This window comes from Balaenoptera physalus (genome assembly GCF_965194825.1).
Source record: "Balaenoptera physalus genome assembly, chromosome: Y".
NCBI classification, from domain to species: Eukaryota; Metazoa; Chordata; class Mammalia; order Artiodactyla; family Balaenopteridae; genus Balaenoptera; species Balaenoptera physalus.
In genome coordinates, this window is record NC_138904.1 from 14,295,021 (window position 1) to 14,317,645 (window position 22,625).

The 22,625-nt window shown below is 38.8% G+C and overlaps 1 protein-coding gene across 2 annotated transcripts in view; it reads right to left on the bottom strand.

Annotated features, from left to right (window-relative positions):
- Positions 1-14,913: 14,913 nt before the first annotated feature.
- Positions 14,914-22,625, bottom strand: part of LOC309653355 (uncharacterized protein) — a 56,636-nt gene continuing 48,924 nt past the window's right edge. For both annotated transcript variants that reach the window (XM_082447961.1, XM_082447962.1), the window contains one exon: positions 14,914-15,889. In XM_082447961.1, coding sequence (XP_082304087.1) covers positions 15,017-15,889 — 873 coding nt within the window. In that variant the 3' untranslated portion in view covers positions 14,914-15,016. The remainder of the gene's footprint in view (positions 15,890-22,625) is intronic.

Sequence of the window (22,625 nt, forward strand, 5' to 3'; positions counted from 1 at the left end):
GAGGAGATATCATCTCACACCTGTCAGAATGACCAGCATCAGATAAGCTAGCAACAATACATGATTGAGAGGGTGTGGAGAAATGGAACACTCTTGCAGTCTTGGTGGGAATCTAAATTGATACAGTCACTATGGAGAACAGTATGGAGGTTTCTTAAAAAACGAAGAATACAACTACCATACGAGCCAGCAATCCCACTACTGGGCATATACCCAGAGAACAGCGTACTTCCAAAAGACACATGCACCCCAATGTTCACTGCAGCAGTCTTTACAACACCCCGGTCATGGAAGCAAACTAAATGCCCATCGATAGGCCAATGGATAAGGAAGTTGTGGTACATATAGACAATGGAATATTCCTCAGGTATGAAAAGGAACCAACTTGAGACATTTGTGGAGACGTGGATTGATTTAGAGACTGTCATACTGAGTGAAGTCAGTCAGAAAGTGAAAAACAAATATCGTACATTCACACATGTGTGTGGAACCTAGAGAAATGGTACATATGAACCGGTGTGCAGGGCAGATGTTGAGACACAGATGGAGTGAACAAAATTATGCACACCAAGGCAGGAAAACAGCAGTGGGACGGTGATGGTGGTGTGCTCAATTGGGCAAAGGGATGGATATGTATACACTGATGTGTATAAAATTGATGACTGATTCAAGAAAATAAAAATTAAAATCAAATTAAAGTTAAAAAAATAAAAAAATACAAAGAATTTGGAAGAAATGGACGTCTAATACTTTGCTGGTGGAATGTAAAATATAGCAAACACTTTGAAAAGTCTCTTATCTTGTCTTCAAAACTTACAAAGGCAGTTACCTTATGATCCCATAATTCCACCACTGGGTATAACACAAGTGTTTTAGTCTGGGTTCTACAGAGGAACAGAACCCATTAGCTGCCTGAGGTAGATTGGAGGGGAGGGAAGAGAGCACGAGAGATTGAGAGAGAGATTTAGAGTGAGAGATTTCATTGAATTGTCTTAAAGTATTGTGAGTGCTGGGAAGTCTATAATATTCAGGGAAGTCTGACACACTGAGGACTGTGGAAACAGCTGCTCATGCAGATCCCTTTTTTCTTTGAAAGGGCTATCTTTTCTGTTAAGGACTTTTAGAATGATCAAAAGATAATGCCTCATCCTTCGTTATGAAGGGTGCATTTATTTGCTAGGGCTGCCAGAAGCAAGGACCACAGATTACATGACCTAACAGAAATTAGCCCATTGAGATATACAGAGAGAGTAACAAGACAAACATAGTCATCTACAATCCAAGTACACCAATAGTACTGAATTAGGGCAAAACCTGATGGCCTCATTTTAACTTCATTACAGTACTAAAGACCCTATCTCCAGAGACTGTGGATTCTATTTGCAACGTGTTTGTACTGAAGGAAGAAAATTCCGTCCAAAACACACACTCCTGTAGTCTCCCAAATTTCATGTTCTTTTTTGCACGAGAAATGCATTCACTTCATGGAATCCCATCCTAAAACTCATTCTGGCAACAACTCTAAATGCCAACTCTTATTTAAATAGCATCTCTAGCTGTTAAACCCTGAAGGCAGACAACCTGTTTGCTTTCAAAACACAATGCTGGAAAGAAGAAGTAAAGCTGTCACTGTTTGCAGATGACATGATACTATATATACGGATTCCTAAAGAGGCTACCAGGAACATACGAGAGGTAATCAATGAATATGATAAAGGAGCATGATACAAAATTAGTGTACTGAAATCGCTGGCATTCGTATATACTAATGATGAAACATCTGGAAGTGAACGTAAGAAAACCCTCCTCTTTACCATTACAACAACAAGCATAACATATCTAGGACTCAGCCTACCTAAGGAGACAAAAGACCTGGATGCAAAAAATTATAAGACACTGATGAAAGAAATTAAAGGTGATACAAACACATGGAGAGATATGTCATATTCTTGGATAGGAAGAATCAACATTATGAAAATGACTCTACTACCCAAAGCAAGCTACCGATTTAATGCAATCCCTATCAAACTACCACTGGCATTTTTCACAGATCTAGAAGCAAAAATGTCACCATTTGTATGGGAACACAAAAGACCCCGAATAGCCAAAGCATTCTTGAAAGCGAAAAATGGAGCTGGAGGAACCAGGCTCCCTGACTTCAGACGATACTGCAAAGCTACAGTAATCAAGACATTATGGTACTGGCACAGAAACAGAAATATAGATCCAAGGCACAGGATAGAATGCCCAGAGATAAACACACGCACTTATGTTCACCTTATGTTTGATAAAGAAGGAAAGAATATAGAGTGGGGAAAAGACAGCCTCTTCAATAAGTGGTGCTGGGAAAACAGGACAGGTACATGGAAAATTATGAAATGAGAACACTCCCTAACCCCATACTCAAAAATAAACTCAAAATGGATTAAACACCTAAATGTAAGGACAGAGACTATCAAACTCTGAGGGAAACCATCAGCAGAACACTCTATGACAGAAATTACAGCAAGATCCTTTTTGACCACCTCCTAGAGAAATGGAAATAAAAAAAAAATAAACAACCGGGACCTAATGCAACTTTAACGATTTGCACAGCCAACGAAACCATACGCAAGACGAAAAGACCACCCTTAAAATGGAAGAACATATTTGCAAAGGAAGCAACAGACAAAGGATTCATCTCCAAAATTTACAAGCAGCTCATGCAGCTCAATATCAAAAACAAAAAAAACTCAATCCAAAAGTGGGCTGAAGACCTAAAGAGACATTTCCCCACAGAAGATAGACAGATTGCCCACAAACACATGAAAGAACGCTCCCCATCACTAATCGTTACGGAAAGGAAATCAAAACTACGAGGAGATATCATCTCACACCTGTCAGAATGACCAGCATCCGATAAGCTAGAAACAATAAATGCTGGAGAGGGTGTGGAGAAAGGGAACACTCTTGCACTGTTGGTGGGAATCTAAATTGATACAGTCACTTTGGAGAACAGTATGGAGGTTCCTTAAAAAACGAAGAATACAGCTACCATAGGAGCCAGCAATCCCACTACTGGGCGTATATCCAGAGAACAGCGTACTTCCAAAAGACACATGCACCCCAATGTTCACTGCAGCAGTATTTACAACACCCCGGTCATGGAAGCAACCTAAATGTCCATCGACGGGCCAATGGATAAGGAAGTTGTGGTACATATAGACAATGGAATATTCTCAGGCATGAAAAGGAATGAAATTGAGTCATTTGTGGAGACGTGGACGGATTTAGAGACTGTCATACAGAGTGAAGTCAGTCAGAATGTGAAAAACAAATATCGTACATTCACACATGTATGTGGAACCTAGAGAAATGATACATATGAACCGGTTTGCAGGGCAGATGTTGAGACAGAGATGGAGAGAACAAAAGTATGCACGCCAACGGAGGAAAACAGCAGTGGGGCGGTGACGGTGGTGTGCTCAATTGGGCAAAGGGATTGATATGTATACACTGATGTGTATAAAATTGATGACTGATTCAAGAAAATAAAAATTAAAATCAAATTAAAGATAAAAAATAAAAAAAATACAAAGAATATGGAAGAAATGGACGTCTAATACTTTGCTGGTGGAATGTAAAATATAGCAAACACTTTGAAAAATCTCTTATCTTTTCTTCAAAACTTACAAAGGCAGTTACCGTATGATCCCATAGTTCCACTACTGGGTCTAACACAAGTGTTTTAGTCTGGGTTCTACAGAGGAACAGAACCCATGAGCTGCCTGAAGTGGGTTGGAGGGGAGGGAAGGGAGCACGAGAGATTGAGAGAGAGATTGAGATTGAGAGATTTCATTGAATTGTCTTAAAGTATTGTGAGTGCTGGGAAGTCTAAAATATTCAGGGAAGTCTGACACACTGGAGACTGTGGAAACAGCTGGTCATGCAGATCCCTTTTTTCCTTGAAAGTGCTGTCTTTTCTTTAAGGACTTTTAGAATGATCAAAAGATAACGCCTCATCCTTCGTTATGAAGGGTGCATTTATTTGCTAGGGCTGCCAGAAGCAAGGACCACAGATTACATACCTAACAGAAATTAGCCCATTGATATATACAAAGAGAGTAACAAGGCAAACATAGCCATCTACAATCCAAGGACACCAATCGTACTGAATTAGGGCAAAACCTGATGGCCTCATTTTAACTTCATTACAGTACTAAAGACCCTATCTCCAGAGACTGTGGATTCTATTTGCAACTTGTTTGTACTGAAGGAAGAAAATTCCGTCCAAAACACACACTCCTGTAGTCTCCCAAATTTCATGTTCTTTTTTGCACGAGAAATGCATTCACTTCATGGAATCCCATCCTAAAACTCATTCTGGCAACAACTCTAAATGCCAACTCTTATTTAAATAGCATCTCTAGCTGTTAAACCCTGAAGGCAGACAACCTGTTTGCTTTCAAAACACAATGCTGGAAAGAAGAAGTAAAGCTGTCACTGTTTGCAGATGACATGATACTATATATACGGATTCCTAAAGAGGCTACCAGGAACATACGAGAGGTAATCAATGAATATGATAAAGGAGCATAATACAAAATTAGTGTACTGAAATCGCTGGCATTCGTATATACTAATGATGAAACATCTGAAAGTGAACGTAAGAAAACCCTCCTCTTTACCATTACAACAACAAGCATAACATATCTAGGACTCAGCCTACCTAAGGAGACAAAAGACCTGGATGCAAAAAATTATAAGACACTGATGAAAGAAATTAAAGGTGATACAAACACATGGAGAGATATGTCATATTCTTGGATAGGAAGAATCAACATTATGAAAATGACTCTACTACCCAAAGCAAGCTACCGATTTAATGCAATCCCTATCAAACTACCACTGGCATTTTTCACAGATCTAGAAGCAAAAATGTCACCATTTGTATGGGAACACAAAAGACCCCGAATAGCCAAAGCATTCTTGAAAGCGAAAAATGGAGCTGGAGGAACCAGGCTCCCTGACTTCAGACGATACTGCAAAGCTACAGTAATCAAGACATTATGGTACTGGCACAGAAACAGAAATATAGATCCAAGGCACAGGATAGAATGCCCAGAGATAAACACACGCACTTATGGTCACCTTATGTTTGATAAAGAAGGAAAGAATATAGAGTGGGGAAAAGACAGCCTCTTCAATAAGTGGTGCTGGGAAAACAGGACAGGTACATGGAAAAGTATGAAATGAGAACACTCCCTAACCCCATACTCAAAAATAAACTCAAAATGGATTAAACACCTAAATGTAAGGACAGAGACTATCAAACTCTGAGGGAAACCATCAGCAGAACACTCTATGACAGAAATTACAGCAAGATCCTTTTTGACCACCTCCTAGAGAAATGGAAATAAAAAAAAAATAAACAACCGGGACCTAATGCAACTTTAACGATTTGCACAGCCAACGAAACCATACGCAAGACGAAAAGACCACCCTTAAAATGGAAGAACATATTTGCAAAGGAAGCAACAGACAAAGGATTCATCTCCAAAATTTACAAGCAGCTCATGCAGCTCAATATCAAAAACAAAAAAAACTCAATCCAAAAGTGGGCTGAAGACCTAAAGAGACATTTCCCCACAGAAGATAGACAGATTGCCCACAAACACATGAAAGAACGCTCCCCATCACTAATCGTTACGGAAAGGAAATCAAAACTACGAGGAGATATCATCTCACACCTGTCAGAATGACCAGCATCCGATAAGCTAGAAACAATAAATGCTGGAGAGGGTGTGGAGAAAGGGAACACTCTTGCACTGTTGGTGGGAATCTAAATTGATACAGTCACTTTGGAGAACAGTATGGAGGTTCCTTAAAAAACGAAGAATACAGCTACCATAGGAGCCAGCAATCCCACTACTGGGCGTATATCCAGAGAACAGCGTACTTCCAAAAGACACATGCACCCCAATGTTCACTGCAGCAGTATTTACAACACCCCGGTCATGGAAGCAACCTAAATGTCCATCGACGGGCCAATGGATAAGGAAGTTGTGGTACATATAGACAATGGAATATTCTCAGGCATGAAAAGGAATGAAATTGAGTCATTTGTGGAGACGTGGACGGATTTAGAGACTGTCATACAGAGTGAAGTCAGTCAGAATGTGAAAAACAAATATCGTACATTCACACATGTATGTGGAACCTAGAGAAATGATACATATGAACCGGTTTGCAGGGCAGATGTTGAGACAGAGATGGAGAGAACAAAAGTATGCACGCCAACGGAGGAAAACAGCAGTGGGGCGGTGACGGTGGTGTGCTCAATTGGGCAAAGGGATTGATATGTATACACTGATGTGTATAAAATTGATGACTGATTCAAGAAAATAAAAATTAAAATCAAATTAAAGATAAAAAATAAAAAAAATACAAAGAATATGGAAGAAATGGACGTCTAATACTTTGCTGGTGGAATGTAAAATATAGCAAACACTTTGAAAAATCTCTTATCTTTTCTTCAAAACTTACAAAGGCAGTTACCGTATGATCCCATAGTTCCACTACTGGGTCTAACACAAGTGTTTTAGTCTGGGTTCTACAGAGGAACAGAACCCATGAGCTGCCTGAAGTGGGTTGGAGGGGAGGGAAGGGAGCACGAGAGATTGAGAGAGAGATTGAGATTGAGAGATTTCATTGAATTGTCTTAAAGTATTGTGAGTGCTGGGAAGTCTAAAATATTCAGGGAAGTCTGACACACTGGAGACTGTGGAAACAGCTGGTCATGCAGATCCCTTTTTTCCTTGAAAGGGCTGTCTTTTCTTTAAGGACTTTTAGAATGATCAAAAGATAACGCCTCATCCTTCGTTATGAAGGGTGCATTTATTTGCTAGGGCTGCCAGAAGCAAGGACCACAGATTACATACCTAACAGAAATTAGCCCATTGATATATACAAAGAGAGTAACAAGGCAAACATAGCCATCTACAATCCAAGGACACCAATCGTACTGAATTAGGGCAAAACCTGATGGCCTCATTTTAACTTCATTACAGTACTAAAGACCCTATCTCCAGAGACTGTGGATTCTATTTGCAACTTGTTTGTACTGAAGGAAGAAAATTCCGTCCAAAACACACACTCCTGTAGTCTCCCAAATTTCATGTTCTTTTTTGCACGAGAAATGCATTCACTTCATGGAATCCCATCCTAAAACTCATTCTGGCAACAACTCTAAATGCCAACTCTTATTTAAATAGCATCTCTAGCTGTTAAACCCTGAAGGCAGACAACCTGTTTGCTTTCAAAACACAATGCTGGAAAGAAGAAGTAAAGCTGTCACTGTTTGCAGATGACATGATACTATATATACGGATTCCTAAAGAGGCTACCAGGAACATACGAGAGGTAATCAATGAATATGATAAAGGAGCATAATACAAAATTAGTGTACTGAAATCGCTGGCATTCGTATATACTAATGATGAAACATCTGAAAGTGAACGTAAGAAAACCCTCCTCTTTACCATTACAACAACAAGCATAACATATCTAGGACTCAGCCTACCTAAGGAGACAAAAGACCTGGATGCAAAAAATTATAAGACACTGATGAAAGAAATTAAAGGTGATACAAACACATGGAGAGATATGTCATATTCTTGGATAGGAAGAATCAACATTATGAAAATGACTCTACTACCCAAAGCAAGCTACCGATTTAATGCAATCCCTATCAAACTACCACTGGCATTTTTCACAGATCTAGAAGCAAAAATGTCACCATTTGTATGGGAACACAAAAGACCCCAAATAGCCAAAGCATTCTTGAAAGCGAAAAATGGAGCTGGAGGAACCAGGCTCCCTGACTTCAGACGATACTGCAAAGCTACAGTAATCAAGACATTATGGTACTGGCACAGAAACAGAAATATAGATCCAAGGCACAGGATAGAATGCCCAGAGATAAACACACGCACTTATGGTCACCTTAAGTTTGATAAAGAAGGAAAGAATATAGAGTGGGGAAAAGACAGCCTCTTCAATAAGTGGTGCTGGGAAAACAGGACAGGTACATGGAAAAGTATGAAATGAGAACACTCCCTAACCCCATACTCAAAAATAAGCTCAAAATGGATTAAACACCTAAATGTAAGGACAGGCACTATCAAACTCTTAGGGGAAAACATCAGCAGAACACTCTATGACAGAAATTACAGCAAGTTCCTTTTTGACCACCTCCTAGAGAAATGGAAATAAAGACAAAAATAAACAACCGGGACCTAATGCAACTTCAAAGATTTGCACAGCCAACGCAACCATACGCAAGATGAAAAGACCACCTTTAAAATGGAAGAACATATTTGCAAAGGAAGCAACAGACAAAGGATTCATCTCCAAAATTTACAAGCAGCTCATGCAGCTCAATAACAAAAACAAAAAAAACGCAATCCAAAAGTGGGCTGGAGACCTAAAGAGACATTTCCCCACAGAAGATAGACAGATTGCCCACAAACACATGAAAGAATGTTCCCCATCACTAATCGTTACGGAAAGGAAATCAAAACTAGGAGGAGATATCATCTCACACCTGTCAGAATGACCAGCATCAGATAAGCTAGAAAAAATAAAGGCTGGAGAGGGTGTGGAGAAAGGGAACACACTTGCACTGTTGGTGGGAATCTAAATTGATACAGTCACTATGGAGAACAGTATGGAGGTTCCTTAAAAAACGAAGAATACAAGTACCATACGAGCCAGCAATCCCACTACTGGGCATATACCCAGAGAACAGCGTACTTCCAAAAGACACATGCACCCCAATGTTCACTGCAGCAGTATTTACAACACCCTGGTCATGGAAGCAACCTCAATGCCCATCGACAGGCCAATGGATAAGGAAGTTGTAGTACATATAGACAATGGAATATTCCTCAGGCATGAAAAGGAACGAACTTGAGTCATTTGTGCAGACGTGGATGGATTTAGAGACTGTCATAGAGAGTGAAGTCAGTCAGAAAGTGAAAAACAAATATCGTCCATTCACACATGTATGTGGAACCTAGAGAAATTATACATATGAACTGGTTTGCAGGGCAGTAGTTGAGACACAGATGGAGTGAACAAAAGTATGCACATCAAGGGAGGAAAACAGCAGTGGGGCGGTGATGGTGCTGTGCTCAATTGGGCAAAGGGATTGATATGTATACACTGATGTGTATAAAATTGATGACTGATTCAAGAAAATAAAAATTAAAATCAAATTAAAGATAAAAAAATAAAAAAAATACAAAGAATATGGAAGAAATGGACGTCTAATACTTTGCAGGTGGAATGTAAAATATAGCAAACACTTTGAAAAATCTCTTATCTTGTCTTCATAACTTACAAAGGCAGTTACCTTATGATCCCATATTTCCACTACTTGGTCTACCACAAGTGTTTTAGTCTGGGTTCTACAGAAGAACAGAACCCATTAGCTGCCTGAGGTGGGTTGGAGGGGAGGGAAGAGAGCACGAGAGATTGAGAGAGAGATTGAGATTGAGAGATTTCATTGAATTGTCTTTAAGCATTGTGAGTGCTGGGAAGTCTACAATATTCAGGGACGTCTGACACACTGGAGACTGTGGAAACAGCTGGTCATGCAGATCCCTTTTTTCCTTGAAAGGGCTGTCTTTTCTGTTAAGGACATTTTGAATGATCAAAAGATAAAGCCTCATCCTTCGTTATGAAGGGTGCATTTATTTGCTAGGGCTGCCAGAAGCAAGGACCACAGATTACATACCTAACAGAAATTAGCCCATTGATATATACAGAGAGAGTAACAAGACAAACATAGCCATCTACAAACCAAGGACACCAATCGTACTGAATTAGGGCAAAACCTGATGGCCACATTTTAACTTCATTACAGTACCAAAGACCCTATCTCCAGAGACTGTGGATTATATTTGCAACCTGTTTGTACTGAAAGAAGAAAATTCCGTCCAAAACACACACTCCTGTAGTCTCCCAAATTTCATGTTCCTTTTGGCACGAGAAATGCTTTCTTTTCATGGAATCCCATCCTAAAACTCATTCTGGCAACAACTCTAAATGCCAACTCTTATTTAAATAGCATCTCTAGCTGTTAAACCCTGAAGGCAGACAACCTGTTTGCTTTCAAAACACAATGCTGGAAAGAAGAAGTAAAGCTGTCACTCTTTGCAGATGACATGATACTATATATACGGATTCCTAAAGAGGCTACCAGGAACATACGAGAGGTAAACAATGAATTTGGTAATGGAGCATGATACAAAATTAGTGTACGGAAATCGCTGGCATTCGTATATGCTAATGATGAAACATCTGAAAGTGAACGTAAGAAAACCCTCCTCTTTACCGTTACAACAAAATGCATAACATATCTAGGACTCAGCCTACCTAAGGAGACAAAAGACCTGGATGCAGAAAATTATAAGACACTGATGAAAGAAATTAAAGGTGATACAAACACATGGAGAGATATGTCATATTCTTGGATAGGAAGAATCAACATTGTGAAAATGAGTCTACTACCCAAAGCAAGCTACCAATTTAATGCAATCCCTATCAAACTACCACTGGCATTTTTCACAGATCTAGAAGCAAAAATGTCACCATTGGTATGGGAACACAAAAGACCCCGAATAGCCAAAGCATTCTTTTTTTTTTTTTTTTTTTTTTTTTTCATGTAATGTCTGAAACATTTATATTAACATATTTCCATACATATTTCCATACAAATACAAATACAAGATTTTTAGAAATTTCATGTAATGTCTGAAACATTTATATTAACATATTTCCATACATATTTCCATACAAATATAAGATTTTTAGGAATTTCATGTAATGTCTGAAACATTTATATTAACATATTTCCATACAAATAACCCAATGAAAGTTTAGTATTAGTTGTTTTGTTTGTTTTTTTATACTGCAGGTTCTTATTAGGCATCAATTTTGTACACATCAGTGTATACATGTCAATCCCAATCGCCCAATTCAGCACACCACCATCCTCACCTCACCGCAGTTTTCCCCCCATGGTGTCCATATGTCCATTCTCTACATCTGTGTCTCAACTTCTGCCCTGCAAACTGGCTCATCTGTACCATTTTTCTAGGTTCCACATACATGCATTAATATATGATATTTGTTTTTCTCTTTCTGACTTACTTCACTCTGTATGACAGTCTCTAGATCCATCCACGTCTCAACAAATGACTCAATTTCGTTCCTTTTTATGGCTGAGTAATATTCCATTGTATATATGTACCACATCTTCTTTAACCATTCGTCTGTTGATGGGCATTTAGGTTGCTTCCATGACCTGGCTATTGTAAATAGTGCTGCAATGAACATTCGGGTGCATGTGTCTTTTTGAATTACGGTTTTCTCTGGGTATATGCCCAGTAGTGGGATTGCTGGGTCATATGGTAATTCTATTTTTAGTTTTTTAAGGAACCTCCATATTGTTCTCCAGAGTGGCTGTATCAATTTACATTCCCACCAACAGTGCAAGAGGGTTCCCTTTTCTCCACACCCTCTCCAGCATTTGTTGTTTGTAGATTTTCTGATGATCCTCATTTTAACAGGAGTGAGGTGATACCTCATTGTAGTTTTGATTTGCATTTCTCTAATAATTAGTGATGTTGAGCAGCTTTTCATGTGCTTCGTGGCCGTCTGTATGTCTTCTTTGGAGAAATGTCTATTTAGGTCTTCTGCCCATTTTTGGATTGGGGTGTTTGTTTCTTTGATATTGAGCTGAATGAGCTGTTTATATATTTTGGAGATTAATCCTTTGTCCGTTGATTCATTTGCAAATATTTTCTCCCATTCTGAGGGTTGTCTTTTCGTCTTGTTTATGGTTTCCTTTGCTGTGCAAAAGCTTTGAAGTTTCATTAGGTCCCACTTGTTTATTTTTGTTTTTATTTCCATTACTCTAGGAGGTGGATCAAAAAAGATCTTGCTGTGATTTATGTCAAAGAGTGTTCTTCCTATGTTTTCCTCTAAGAGATTTATAGTGTCCAGTCTTATATTTAGGTCTCTAATCCATTTTGAGTTTATTTTTGTGTATGGTGTTAGGGAGTATTCTAATTTCATTCTTTTACATGTAGCTGTCCAGTTTTCCCAGCACCACTTATTGAAGAGACTGTCTTTTCTCCATTGTATATCTTTGCCTCCTTTGTCATAGATTAGTTGACCATAGGTGCGTGGGTTAATCTCTGGGCTTTCTATCTTGTTCCATTGATCTATGTTTCTGTTTTTGTGCCAGTACCATATTGTCTTGATTACTGTAGCTTTGTAGTATAGTCTGAAGTCAGGGAGTCTGATTCCTCCAGCTCCATTTTTTTGCCTCAAGACTGCTTTGGCTATTCGGGGTCTTTTGTGTCTCCATACAAATTTTAAGATGATTTGTTCTAGCTCCGTAAAAAATGCCATTGGTAATTTGATAGGGATTGCATTGAATCTGTAGATTGCTTTGGGTAGTATACTCATTTTCACAATGTTGATTCTTCCAATCCAAGAACATGGTATATCTCTCCATCTGTTGGTATCATCTTTAATTTCTTTCATCAGTGTCTTATAGTTTTCTGCATACAGGTCTTTTGTCTCCCTAGGTAGGTTTATTCCTAGGTATTTTATTCTTTTTGTTGCAATGGTAAATGGGAGTGTTTCCATAATTTCTCTTTCAGATTTTTCATCATTAGTGTATAGGAATGCAAGAGATTTCTGTGCATTAATTTTGTATCCTGCAACTTTACCATATTCATTAATTAGCTCTAGCAGTTTTCTGGTGGCAGTTTTAGGATTCTCTATGTATAGTATCATGTCATCCGCAAACAGTGACAGTTTTACTTCCTCTTTTCCAATTTGTATTCCTTTTATTTCTTTTTCTTCTCTGATTGCCGTGGCTAGGACTTCCAGAACTATGTTGAATAATAGTGGTGAGAGTGGACATCCTTGTCTCGTTCCTGATCTTAGAGGAAATGCTTTCAGTTTTTCACCATTGAGAATGATGTTTGCTGTGGGTTTGTCATATATGGCCTTTATTATGTTGAGGTAGGTTCCCTCTATGCCCACTTTCTGGAGAGTTTTTATCATAAATGGGTGTTGAATTTTGTCAAAAGCTTTTTCTGCATCTATTGAGATGATCATATGGTTTTTATTCTTCAGTTTGTTAATATGGTGTATCACATTGATTGATTTGCGTATATTGAAGAATCCTTGCATCCCTGGGATAAATCCCACTTGATCGTGGTGTATGATCCTTTTAATGTGTTGTTGGATTCTGTTTGCTAGTATTTTGTTGAGGATTTTTGCATCTATATTCATCAGTGATGTTGGTCTGTAATTTTCTTTTTTTGTAGTGTCTTTGTCTGGTTTTGGTATCAGGGTGATGGTGGCCTCATAGAATGAGTTTGGGAGTGTTCCTTCCTCTGCAATTTTTTGGAAGAGTTTTAGAAGGATGGGTGTTAGCTCTTCTCTAAATGTTTGATAGAATTCACCTGTGAAGCCATCTGGTCCTGGACTTTTGTTTGTTGGAAGATTTTTAATCACAGTTTCAATTTCATTACTTGTGATTGGTCTGTTCATATTTTCTGTTTCTTCCTGATTCAGTCTTGGAAGGTTATACCTTTCTAAGAATTTGTCCATTTCTTCCAGGTTGTCCATTTTATTGGCATAAAGTTGCTTATAGTAGTCTCTTAGGATGTTTTGTATTTCTGCAGTGTCTGTTGTAACTTCTCCTTTTTCATTTCTGATTTTATTGATTTGAGTCCTCTCCCTCTTTTTCTTGATGAGTCTGGCTAATGGCTTATCAATTTTGTTTATCTTCTCAAAGAACCAACTTTTAGTTTTATTGATCTTTGCTATTGTTTTCTTTGTTTCTATCTCATTTATTTCTGCTCTGATCTTTATGATTTCTTTCCTTCTGCTAACTTTGGGTTTTGTTTGTTCTTCTTTCTCTAGTTTCTTTAGGTGTAAGGTTAGATTGTTTACTTGAGATTTTTCTTGTTTCTTTAGGTAGGCTTGTATAGCTATAAACTTCCCTCTTAGAACCGCTTTTGCTGCATCCCATAGGTTTTGGGTCGTCGTGTTTTCATTGTCATTTGTCTCTAGGTATTTTTTTATTTCCTCTTTGATTTCTTCAGTGATCTTTTGGTTATTTAGTAACGTATTGTTTAGCCTCCATGTGTTTGTCTTTTTTACGTTTTTTTCCCTGTAATTCATTTCTAATCTCATAGCGTTGTGGTCAGAAAAGATGCTTGGTATGATTTCAATTTTCTTAAATTTACTGAGGCTTGATTTGTGACCCAAGATGTGATCTATCCTGGAGAATGTTCCGTGCGCACTTGAGAAGAAAGTGTAATCTGCTGTTTTTGGATGGAATGTCCTATATATATCAATTAAATCTATCTGGTCTCTTGTGTCATTTAAAGCTTCTGTTTCCTTATTTATTTTCATTTTGGATGATCTGTCCATTGGTGTAAGTGAAGTGTTAAAGTCCCCCACTATTATTGTGTTACTGTCGATTTCCTCTTTTATAGCTGTTAGCAGTTGCCTTATGTATTGAGGTGCTCCTATGTTGGGTGCATATATATTTATAATTGTTATATCTTCTTCTTGGATTGATCCCTGGATCATTATGTAGTGTCCTTCCTTGCCTCTTGTAACATTCTTTATTTTAAAGTCTATTTTATCTGATATGAGTATAGCTACTCCAGCTTTCTTTTGATTTCCATTTGCATGGAATATCTTTTTCCATCCCCTAACTTTCAGTCTGTATGTGTCCCTAGGTCTAAAGTGGGTCTCTTGTAGACAGCATATATATGGGTCCTGTTTTTGTATCCATTCAGCCAGTCTATGTCTTTTGGTTGGGGCGTTTAATCCATTCACGTTTAAGGTAATTATCGATATGTATGTTCCTATGACCATTTTCTTAATTGTTTTGGGTTTGTTTTTGTAGGTCCTTTTCTTCTCTTGTGTTTCCCACTTAGAGAAGTTCCTTTAGCATTTGTTGTAGAGCTGGTTTGGTGGTGCTGAATTCTCTTAGCTTTTGCTTGTCTGTAAAGCTTTTGATTTCTCCATCAAATCTAAATGAGATCCTTGCCGGATAGAGTAATCTTGGTTGTAGGTTCTTCCCTTTCATCACTTTAAGTATATCATGCCACTCCCTTCTGGCTTGCAGAGTTTCTGCTGAGAAATCAGCTGTTAACCTTATGGGAGTTCCCTTGTATGTTATTTGTCGTTTTTCCCTTGCTGCTTTCAATAATTTTTCTTTGTCTTTAATTTTTGCCACTTTGATTACTATGTGTCTCGGCGTGTTTCTCCTTGGGTTTATTCTGTATGGGACTCTCTGCGCTTCCTGGACTTGGGTGGCTATCTCCTTTCCCATGTTAGGGAAGTTTTCGACTATAATCTCTTCAAATATTTTCTCTGGTCCTTTCTCTCTCTCTTCTCCTTCTGGGACCCCTATAATGCGAATGTTGTTGCGTTTAATGTTGTCCCAGAGGTCTCTTAGGCTGTCTTCATTTCTTTTCATTCTTTTTTCTTTAGTCTGTTCCGCAGCAGTGAATTCCACCATTCTGTCTTCCAGGTCACTTATCCGTTCTTCTGCCTCAGTTATTCTGCTATTGATTCCTTCTAGTGTAGTTTTCATTTCAGTTATTGTATTGGTCGTCTCTGTTTGTTTGTTCTTTAATTCTTCTAGGTCTTTGTTAATCATTTCTTGCACCTTCTCAATCTTTGCCTCCATTCTTATTCCGAGGTCCTGGATCATCTTCACTATCATTATTCTGAATTCTTTCTCTGGAAGGTTGCCTATCTCCACTTCATTTAGTTGTTTTTCTGGGTTTTTTTCTTGTTCCTTCATCTGGTATATAGCCCTCTGCCTTTTCATCTTCTCTATCTTTCTGTAACTGTGGTTTTTGGTCCGCAGGCTGCAGGATTGTAGTTTTTCTTGCTTCTGCTCTCTGCCCTCTGGTGGTTGAGGCTATCTAAGAGGCTTGATGGGAGGCTCTGGTCCAAAGCATTCTTGAAAGCGAAAAATGGAGCTGGAGGAATCAGGCTCCCTGACTTCAGATGATACTGCAAAGCTACAATAATCAAGACATTATGGTACTGGCACAGAAACAGAAATATAGATCCAAGGCACAGGATAGAATGCCCAGAGATAAACACACACACTTATGGTCACCTTATGTTTGATAAAGAAGGAAAGAATATAGAATGGGGAAAAGACAGCCTCTTCAATAAGTGGTGCTGGGAAAACTGGACAGGTACATGGAAAAGTATGAAATGAAAACACTCCTTAACCCCATACTCAAAAATAAAATCAAAATGGATTAAACACCTAAATGTAAGGACAGGCACTATCAAACTCTTAGGGGAAAACATGAGCAGAACACTCTATGACAGAAATTACAGCAAGATCCTTTTTGACCACCTCCTAGAGAAATGGAAATAAAGACAAAAATAAACAACCGGGACCTAATGCAACTTTAACGATTTGCACAGCCAACGAAACCATACGCAAGACAAAAAGACCACCCTTAAAATGCAAGAACATATTTGCAAAGGAAGCAACAGACAAAGGATTCATCTCCAAAATTTACAAGCAGCTCATGCAGCTCAATATCAAAAACAAAACAAACGCAATCCAAAAGTGGGCTGAAGACCTAAAGAGACATTTCCGCACAGAAGATAGACAGATTGCCCACAAACACATGAAAGAATGCTCCCCATCACTAATCGTTACGGAAACGAAATCAAAACTATGAGGAGATATCATCTCACACCTGTCAGAATGGCCAGCATCAGATAAGCTAGAAACAATAAATGCTGGAGAGGGTGTGGAGAAAGGGAACACTCTTGCACTGTTGTTGGGAATCTAAATTGATACAGTCACTATGGAGAACAGTATGGAGGTTTCTTAAAAACGAAGAATTCAGCTACCATACGAGCCAGCAATCCCACTACTGGGCATATACCCAGAGAACAGCGTACTTCCAGAAGACACATGCACCCCAATGTTCACTGCAGCAGTATTTACAACACCCCGGTCATGGAAGCAACCTAAATGCCCATCGACAGGCCAATGGATAAGGAAGTTGTGGTACATATAGACAATGGAATATTCCTCAGGCATGAAAAGGAATGAAATTGAGTCATTTGTGGAGACGTGGATGGGTTTAGAGACTGTCATACAGAGTGAAGTCAGTCAGAAAGTGAAAAACAAATATCGTACATTCACACATGTATGTGGAACCTAGAGAAATGGTACATATGAACCGGTTTGTAGGGCAGATGTTGAGATACAGATGGAGAGAACAAATTATGCACACCAAGGGAGGAAAACAGCAGTGGGGCGGTAATGGTGGTGTGCTCAATTGGGCAAAGGGATTGATATGTATACACTGATGTGTATAAAATTGATGAATGATTCAAGAAAATTAAAATAAAATTAAAGTTAAAAAAATAAAAAAGTACAAAGAACATGGAAGAAATGGACGTCTAATACTTTGCTGGTGGAATGTAAAATATAGCAAACACTTTGACAAATCTCTTATCTTTTCTTCAAAACTTACAAAGGCAGTTACCGTATGATCCCATAGTTCCACTACTGGGTCTAACACAAGTGTTTTAGTCTGGGTTCTACAGAGGAACAGAACCCATTAGCTACCTGAGGTGGGTTGGAGGGGACGGAAGAGAGCATGAGAGATTGAGACAGAGATTGAGATTGAGAGATTGCATTGAATTGTCTTAAAGTATTGTGAGGGCTGGGAAGTCTAAAATATTCAGGGAAGTCTGACACACTGGAGACTGTGGAAACACCTGGTCATGCAGATCCCTTTTTTCCTTGAAACGGCTGTCTTTTCTGTTAAGGACTTTTAGAATGATCAAAAGATAACGCCTCATCCTTCGTTATGAAAGGTGCATTTATTTGCTAGGGCTGCCAGAAGCAAGGACCACAGATTGCATGAACTAACAGAAATTAGCCCATTGATATATACGGAGAGAGTAACAAGACAAACATAGCCATCTACAATCCAAGGACACCAATCGTACTGAATTAGGGCAAAACCTGATGGCCTCATTCTTACTTCATTACAGTACTAAAGACCCTATCTCCAGAGACTGTGGATTCTATTTACAACGTGTTTTAACTGCAGGAAGAAAATTCCGTCCAAAACACACACTCCTGTAGTCTCCCAAATTTCATGTTCTTTTTTGCACGAGAAATGCATTCACTTCATGGAATCCCATCCTAAAACTCATTTTGGCAACAACTCTAAATGCCAACTCTTATTTAAATAGCATCTCTAGCTGTTAAACCCTGAAGGCAGACAACCTGTTTGCTTTCAAAACACAATGCTGGAAAGAAGAAGTAAAGCTGTCACTGTTTGCAGATGACATGATACTATATATACGGATTCGTAAAGAGGCTACCAGGAACATACGAGAGGTAATCAATGAATTTGGTAAAGGAGCATGATACAAAATTAGTGTACTGAAATCGCTGCCATTCGTATATACTAATGATGAAACATCTGAAAGTGAACGTAGAAAACCCTCCTCTTTCCCATTACAACAAAAAGCATAACATATCTAGGGCTCAGCCTACCTAAGGAGACAAAAGACCTGGATGCAGAAAATTATAAGACACTGATGAAAGAAATTAAAGGTGATACAAACACATGGAGAGATATGTAGCATTCTTGGATAGGAAGAATCAACATTGTGAAAATGACTCTACTACCCAAAGCAAGCTACCGATTTAATGCAATCCCTATCAAACTACCACTGGCATTTTTCACAGATCTAGAAGCAAAAATGTCACCATTTGTATGGGAACACAAAAGACCCCGAATAGCCAAAGCATTCTTGAAAGCGAAAAATGGAGATGGAGAAATCAGGGTCCCTGACTTCAGACGATACTGCAAAGTTACAGTAATCAAGACATTATGGTACTGGCACAGAAACCGAAATATAGATCCAAGGCACAGGATAGAATGCCCAGAGATAAATACACGCAGTTATGGTCACCTTATGTTTGATAAAGAAGGAAAGAATATAGAGTGGGGAAAAGACAGCCTCTTCAATAAGTGGTGCTGGGAAAACTGGACAGGTACATGGAAAAGTATGAAATGAAAACACTCCCTAACCCCATACTCAAAAATAAACTCAAAATGGATTAAACACCTAAATGTAAGGACAGGCACTATCAAACTCTTAGGGGAAAACATCAGCAGAACACTCTATGACAGAAATTACAGCAAGATCCTTTTTGACCTCCTCCTAGAGAAATGGAAATAAAAACAAAAATAACCAACTGGGACGTAATGCAACTGAAAAGATTTGCACAGGCAACGAAACCATACTCAAGACGAAAAGACCACCCTTAAAATGGAAGAACATATTTGCAAAGGAAGCAACATACAAAGGATTCATCTCCAAAATTTACAAGCAGCTCATGCAGCTGAATATCAAAAACAAAACAAACGCAATCCAAAAGTGGGCTGAAGACCTAAAGAGACATTTCCCCACAGAAGATAGACAGATTGCCCACAAACACATGAAAGAATGCTCCCCATCACTAATCGTTACGGAAAGGAAATCAAAACTACGAGGAGATATCATCTCACCCCTGTCAGAATGACCAGAATCAGATAAGCTAGAGACAATAAATGCTGGAGAGGGTGTGGAGAAAGGAAACACTCTTGCACTCTTGGTGGGAATCTAAACTGATACAGTCACTATGGAGAACAGTATGGAGGTTCCTTAAAAAACGAAGAATACAACTACCATACGAGACAGCAATCCCACTACTGGGCATATACCCAGACAACAGCGTACTTCCAAAAGACACATGCACCCCAATGTTCAATGCAGCAGTATTTACAACACCCCGGTCATGGAAGCAACCTTAATGCCCATCGACAGGCCAATGGATAAGGAAGTTGTGGTACATATAGACAATGGAATATTCCTCAGCCATGAAAAGGAATGAAATTGAGTCATTTGTGGAGACGTGGATGGATTTAGAGACTGTCATACTGAGTGAAGTCAGTCAGAAAGTGAAAAACATATATCGTACATTCACACATGTATGTGGAACACAGAGAAATGATACATATGAACCGGTTTGCAAGGCAGATGTTGAGACACAGATGGAGAGAACAAAATTATGCACACCAAGGGAGGAAAATAGCAGTGGGGCGGTGATGATGGTGTGCTCAATAGGGCAAAGGGATTGATATGTATACACTGATGTGTATAAAATTGATGACTGTTTCAAGAAAATAAAAAATAAAATCAAATTAAACTTAAAAAAATAAAAAATATACAAAGAATATGGAAGAAATGGACGTCTAATACTTTGCTGGTGGAATGTAAAATATAGCAAACACTTTGAAAAGTCTCTTATCTTGTCTTCAAAACTTACAAAGGCAGTTACCTTATGATCCCATAGTTCCACCACTGGGTTTAACACAAGTGTTTTAGTCTGGGTTCTACGGAGGAACAGAACCCATTAGCTGCCTGAGGTGGGTTGGAGGGGAGGGAAGAGTGCACGAGAGATTGAGAGAGAGACTGAGAGTGAGAGATTTCATTGAATTGTCTTAAAGTATTGTGTGTGCTGGGAAGTCTATAATATTCAGGGAAGTCTGACACACTGAGGACTGTGGAAACAGCTGCTCATGCAGATCCCTTTTTTCCTTGAAAGGGCGATCTTTTCTGTTAAGGACTTTTAGAATGATCAAAAGATAACGCCTCATCCTTCGTTATGAAGGGTGCATTTATTTGCTAGGGCTTCCAGAAGCAAGGACCACAGATTACATGACCTAACAGAAATTAGCCCATTGAGATATACAGAGAGAGTAACAAGACAAACATAGTCATCTACAATGCAAGGACACCAATCGTACTGAATTAGGGCAAAACCTGATGGCCTCATTTTAACTTCATTACAGTACTAAAGACCCTATCTCCAGAGACTGTGGATTCTATTTCCAACGTGTTTGTACTGAAGGAAGAAAATTCCGTCCAAAACACACACTCCTGTAGTCTCCCAAATTTCATGTTCTTTTTTGCACGAGAAATGAATTCACTTCATGGAATCCCATCCTAAAATTCATTCTGGCAACAACTCTACATGCCAACTCTTATTTAAATAGCATCTCTAGCTGTTAAACCCTGAAGGCAGACAACCTGTTTGCTTTCAAAACACAATGCTGGAAAGAAGAAGTAAAGCTGTCACTGTTTGCAGATGAAATGATACTATATATACGGATTCCTAAAGAGGCTTCCAGGAACATACGAGAGGTAATCAATGAAAATGATAAAGGAGCATGATACAAAATTAGTGTACTGAAATCGCTGGCATTCGTATATACTAATGATGAAACATCTGAAAGTGAACGTAAGAAAACACTCCTCTTTACCATTACAACAAAAAGCATAACATATCTAGGACTCAGCCTACCTAAGGAGACAAAGGACCTGGATGCAGAAAATTATAAGACACTCATGAAAGAAATTAAAGGTGATACAAACACATGGAGAGATATGTCATATTCTTGGATAGGAAGAATCAACATTGTGAAAATGTCTCTACAACCCAAAGCAAGCTACCGATTTAATGCAATCCCTATCAAACTACCACTGGCATTTTTCACAGATCTAGAAGCAAAAATGTCACCATTTGTATGGGAACACAAAAGACCCCGAATAGCCAAAGCATTCTTGAAAGCCAAAAATGGAGCTGGAGGAACCAGGCTCCCTGACTTCAGACGATACTGCGAAGCTACAGTAATCAAGACATTATGGTACTGGCACAGAAACAGAAATATAGATCCAAGGCACAGGATAGAATGCCCAGAGATAAACACACGCACTTATGGTCACCTTATGTTTGATAAAGAAGGAAAGAATATAGAGTGGGGAAAAGACAGCCTCTTCAATAAGTGGTGCTGGGAAAACAGGACAGGTACATGGAAAAGTATGAAATGAGAACACTCCCTAACCCCATACTGAAAAATAAACTCAAAATGGATTAAACACCTAAATGTAAGGACAGGGACTATCAAACTCTGAGGGAAACCATCAGCAGAGCACTCTATGACAGAAATTACAGCAAGATCCTTTTTGACCACCTCCTAGAGAAATGGAAATAAAAAAAAAATAAACAACCGGGACCTAATGCAACTTTAACGATTTGCACAGCCAACGAAACCATACGCAAGACGAAAAGACCACCCTTAAAATGGAAGAACATATTTGCAAAGGAAGCAACAGACAAAGGATTCATCTCCAAAATTTACAAGCAGCTCATGCAGCTCAATATCAAAAACAAAAAAAACACAATCCAAAAGTGGGCTGAAGACCTAAAGAGACATTTCCCCACAGAAGATAGACAGATTGCCCGCAAACACATGAAAGAATGCTCCCCATCACTAATCGTTACGGAAAGGAAATCAAAACTAGGAGGAGATATCATCTCACACCTGTCAGAATGACCAGCATCCGATAAGCTAGAAACAATAAATGCTGGAGAGGGTGTGGAGAAAGGGAACACTCTTGCACTGTTGGTGGGAATCTAAATT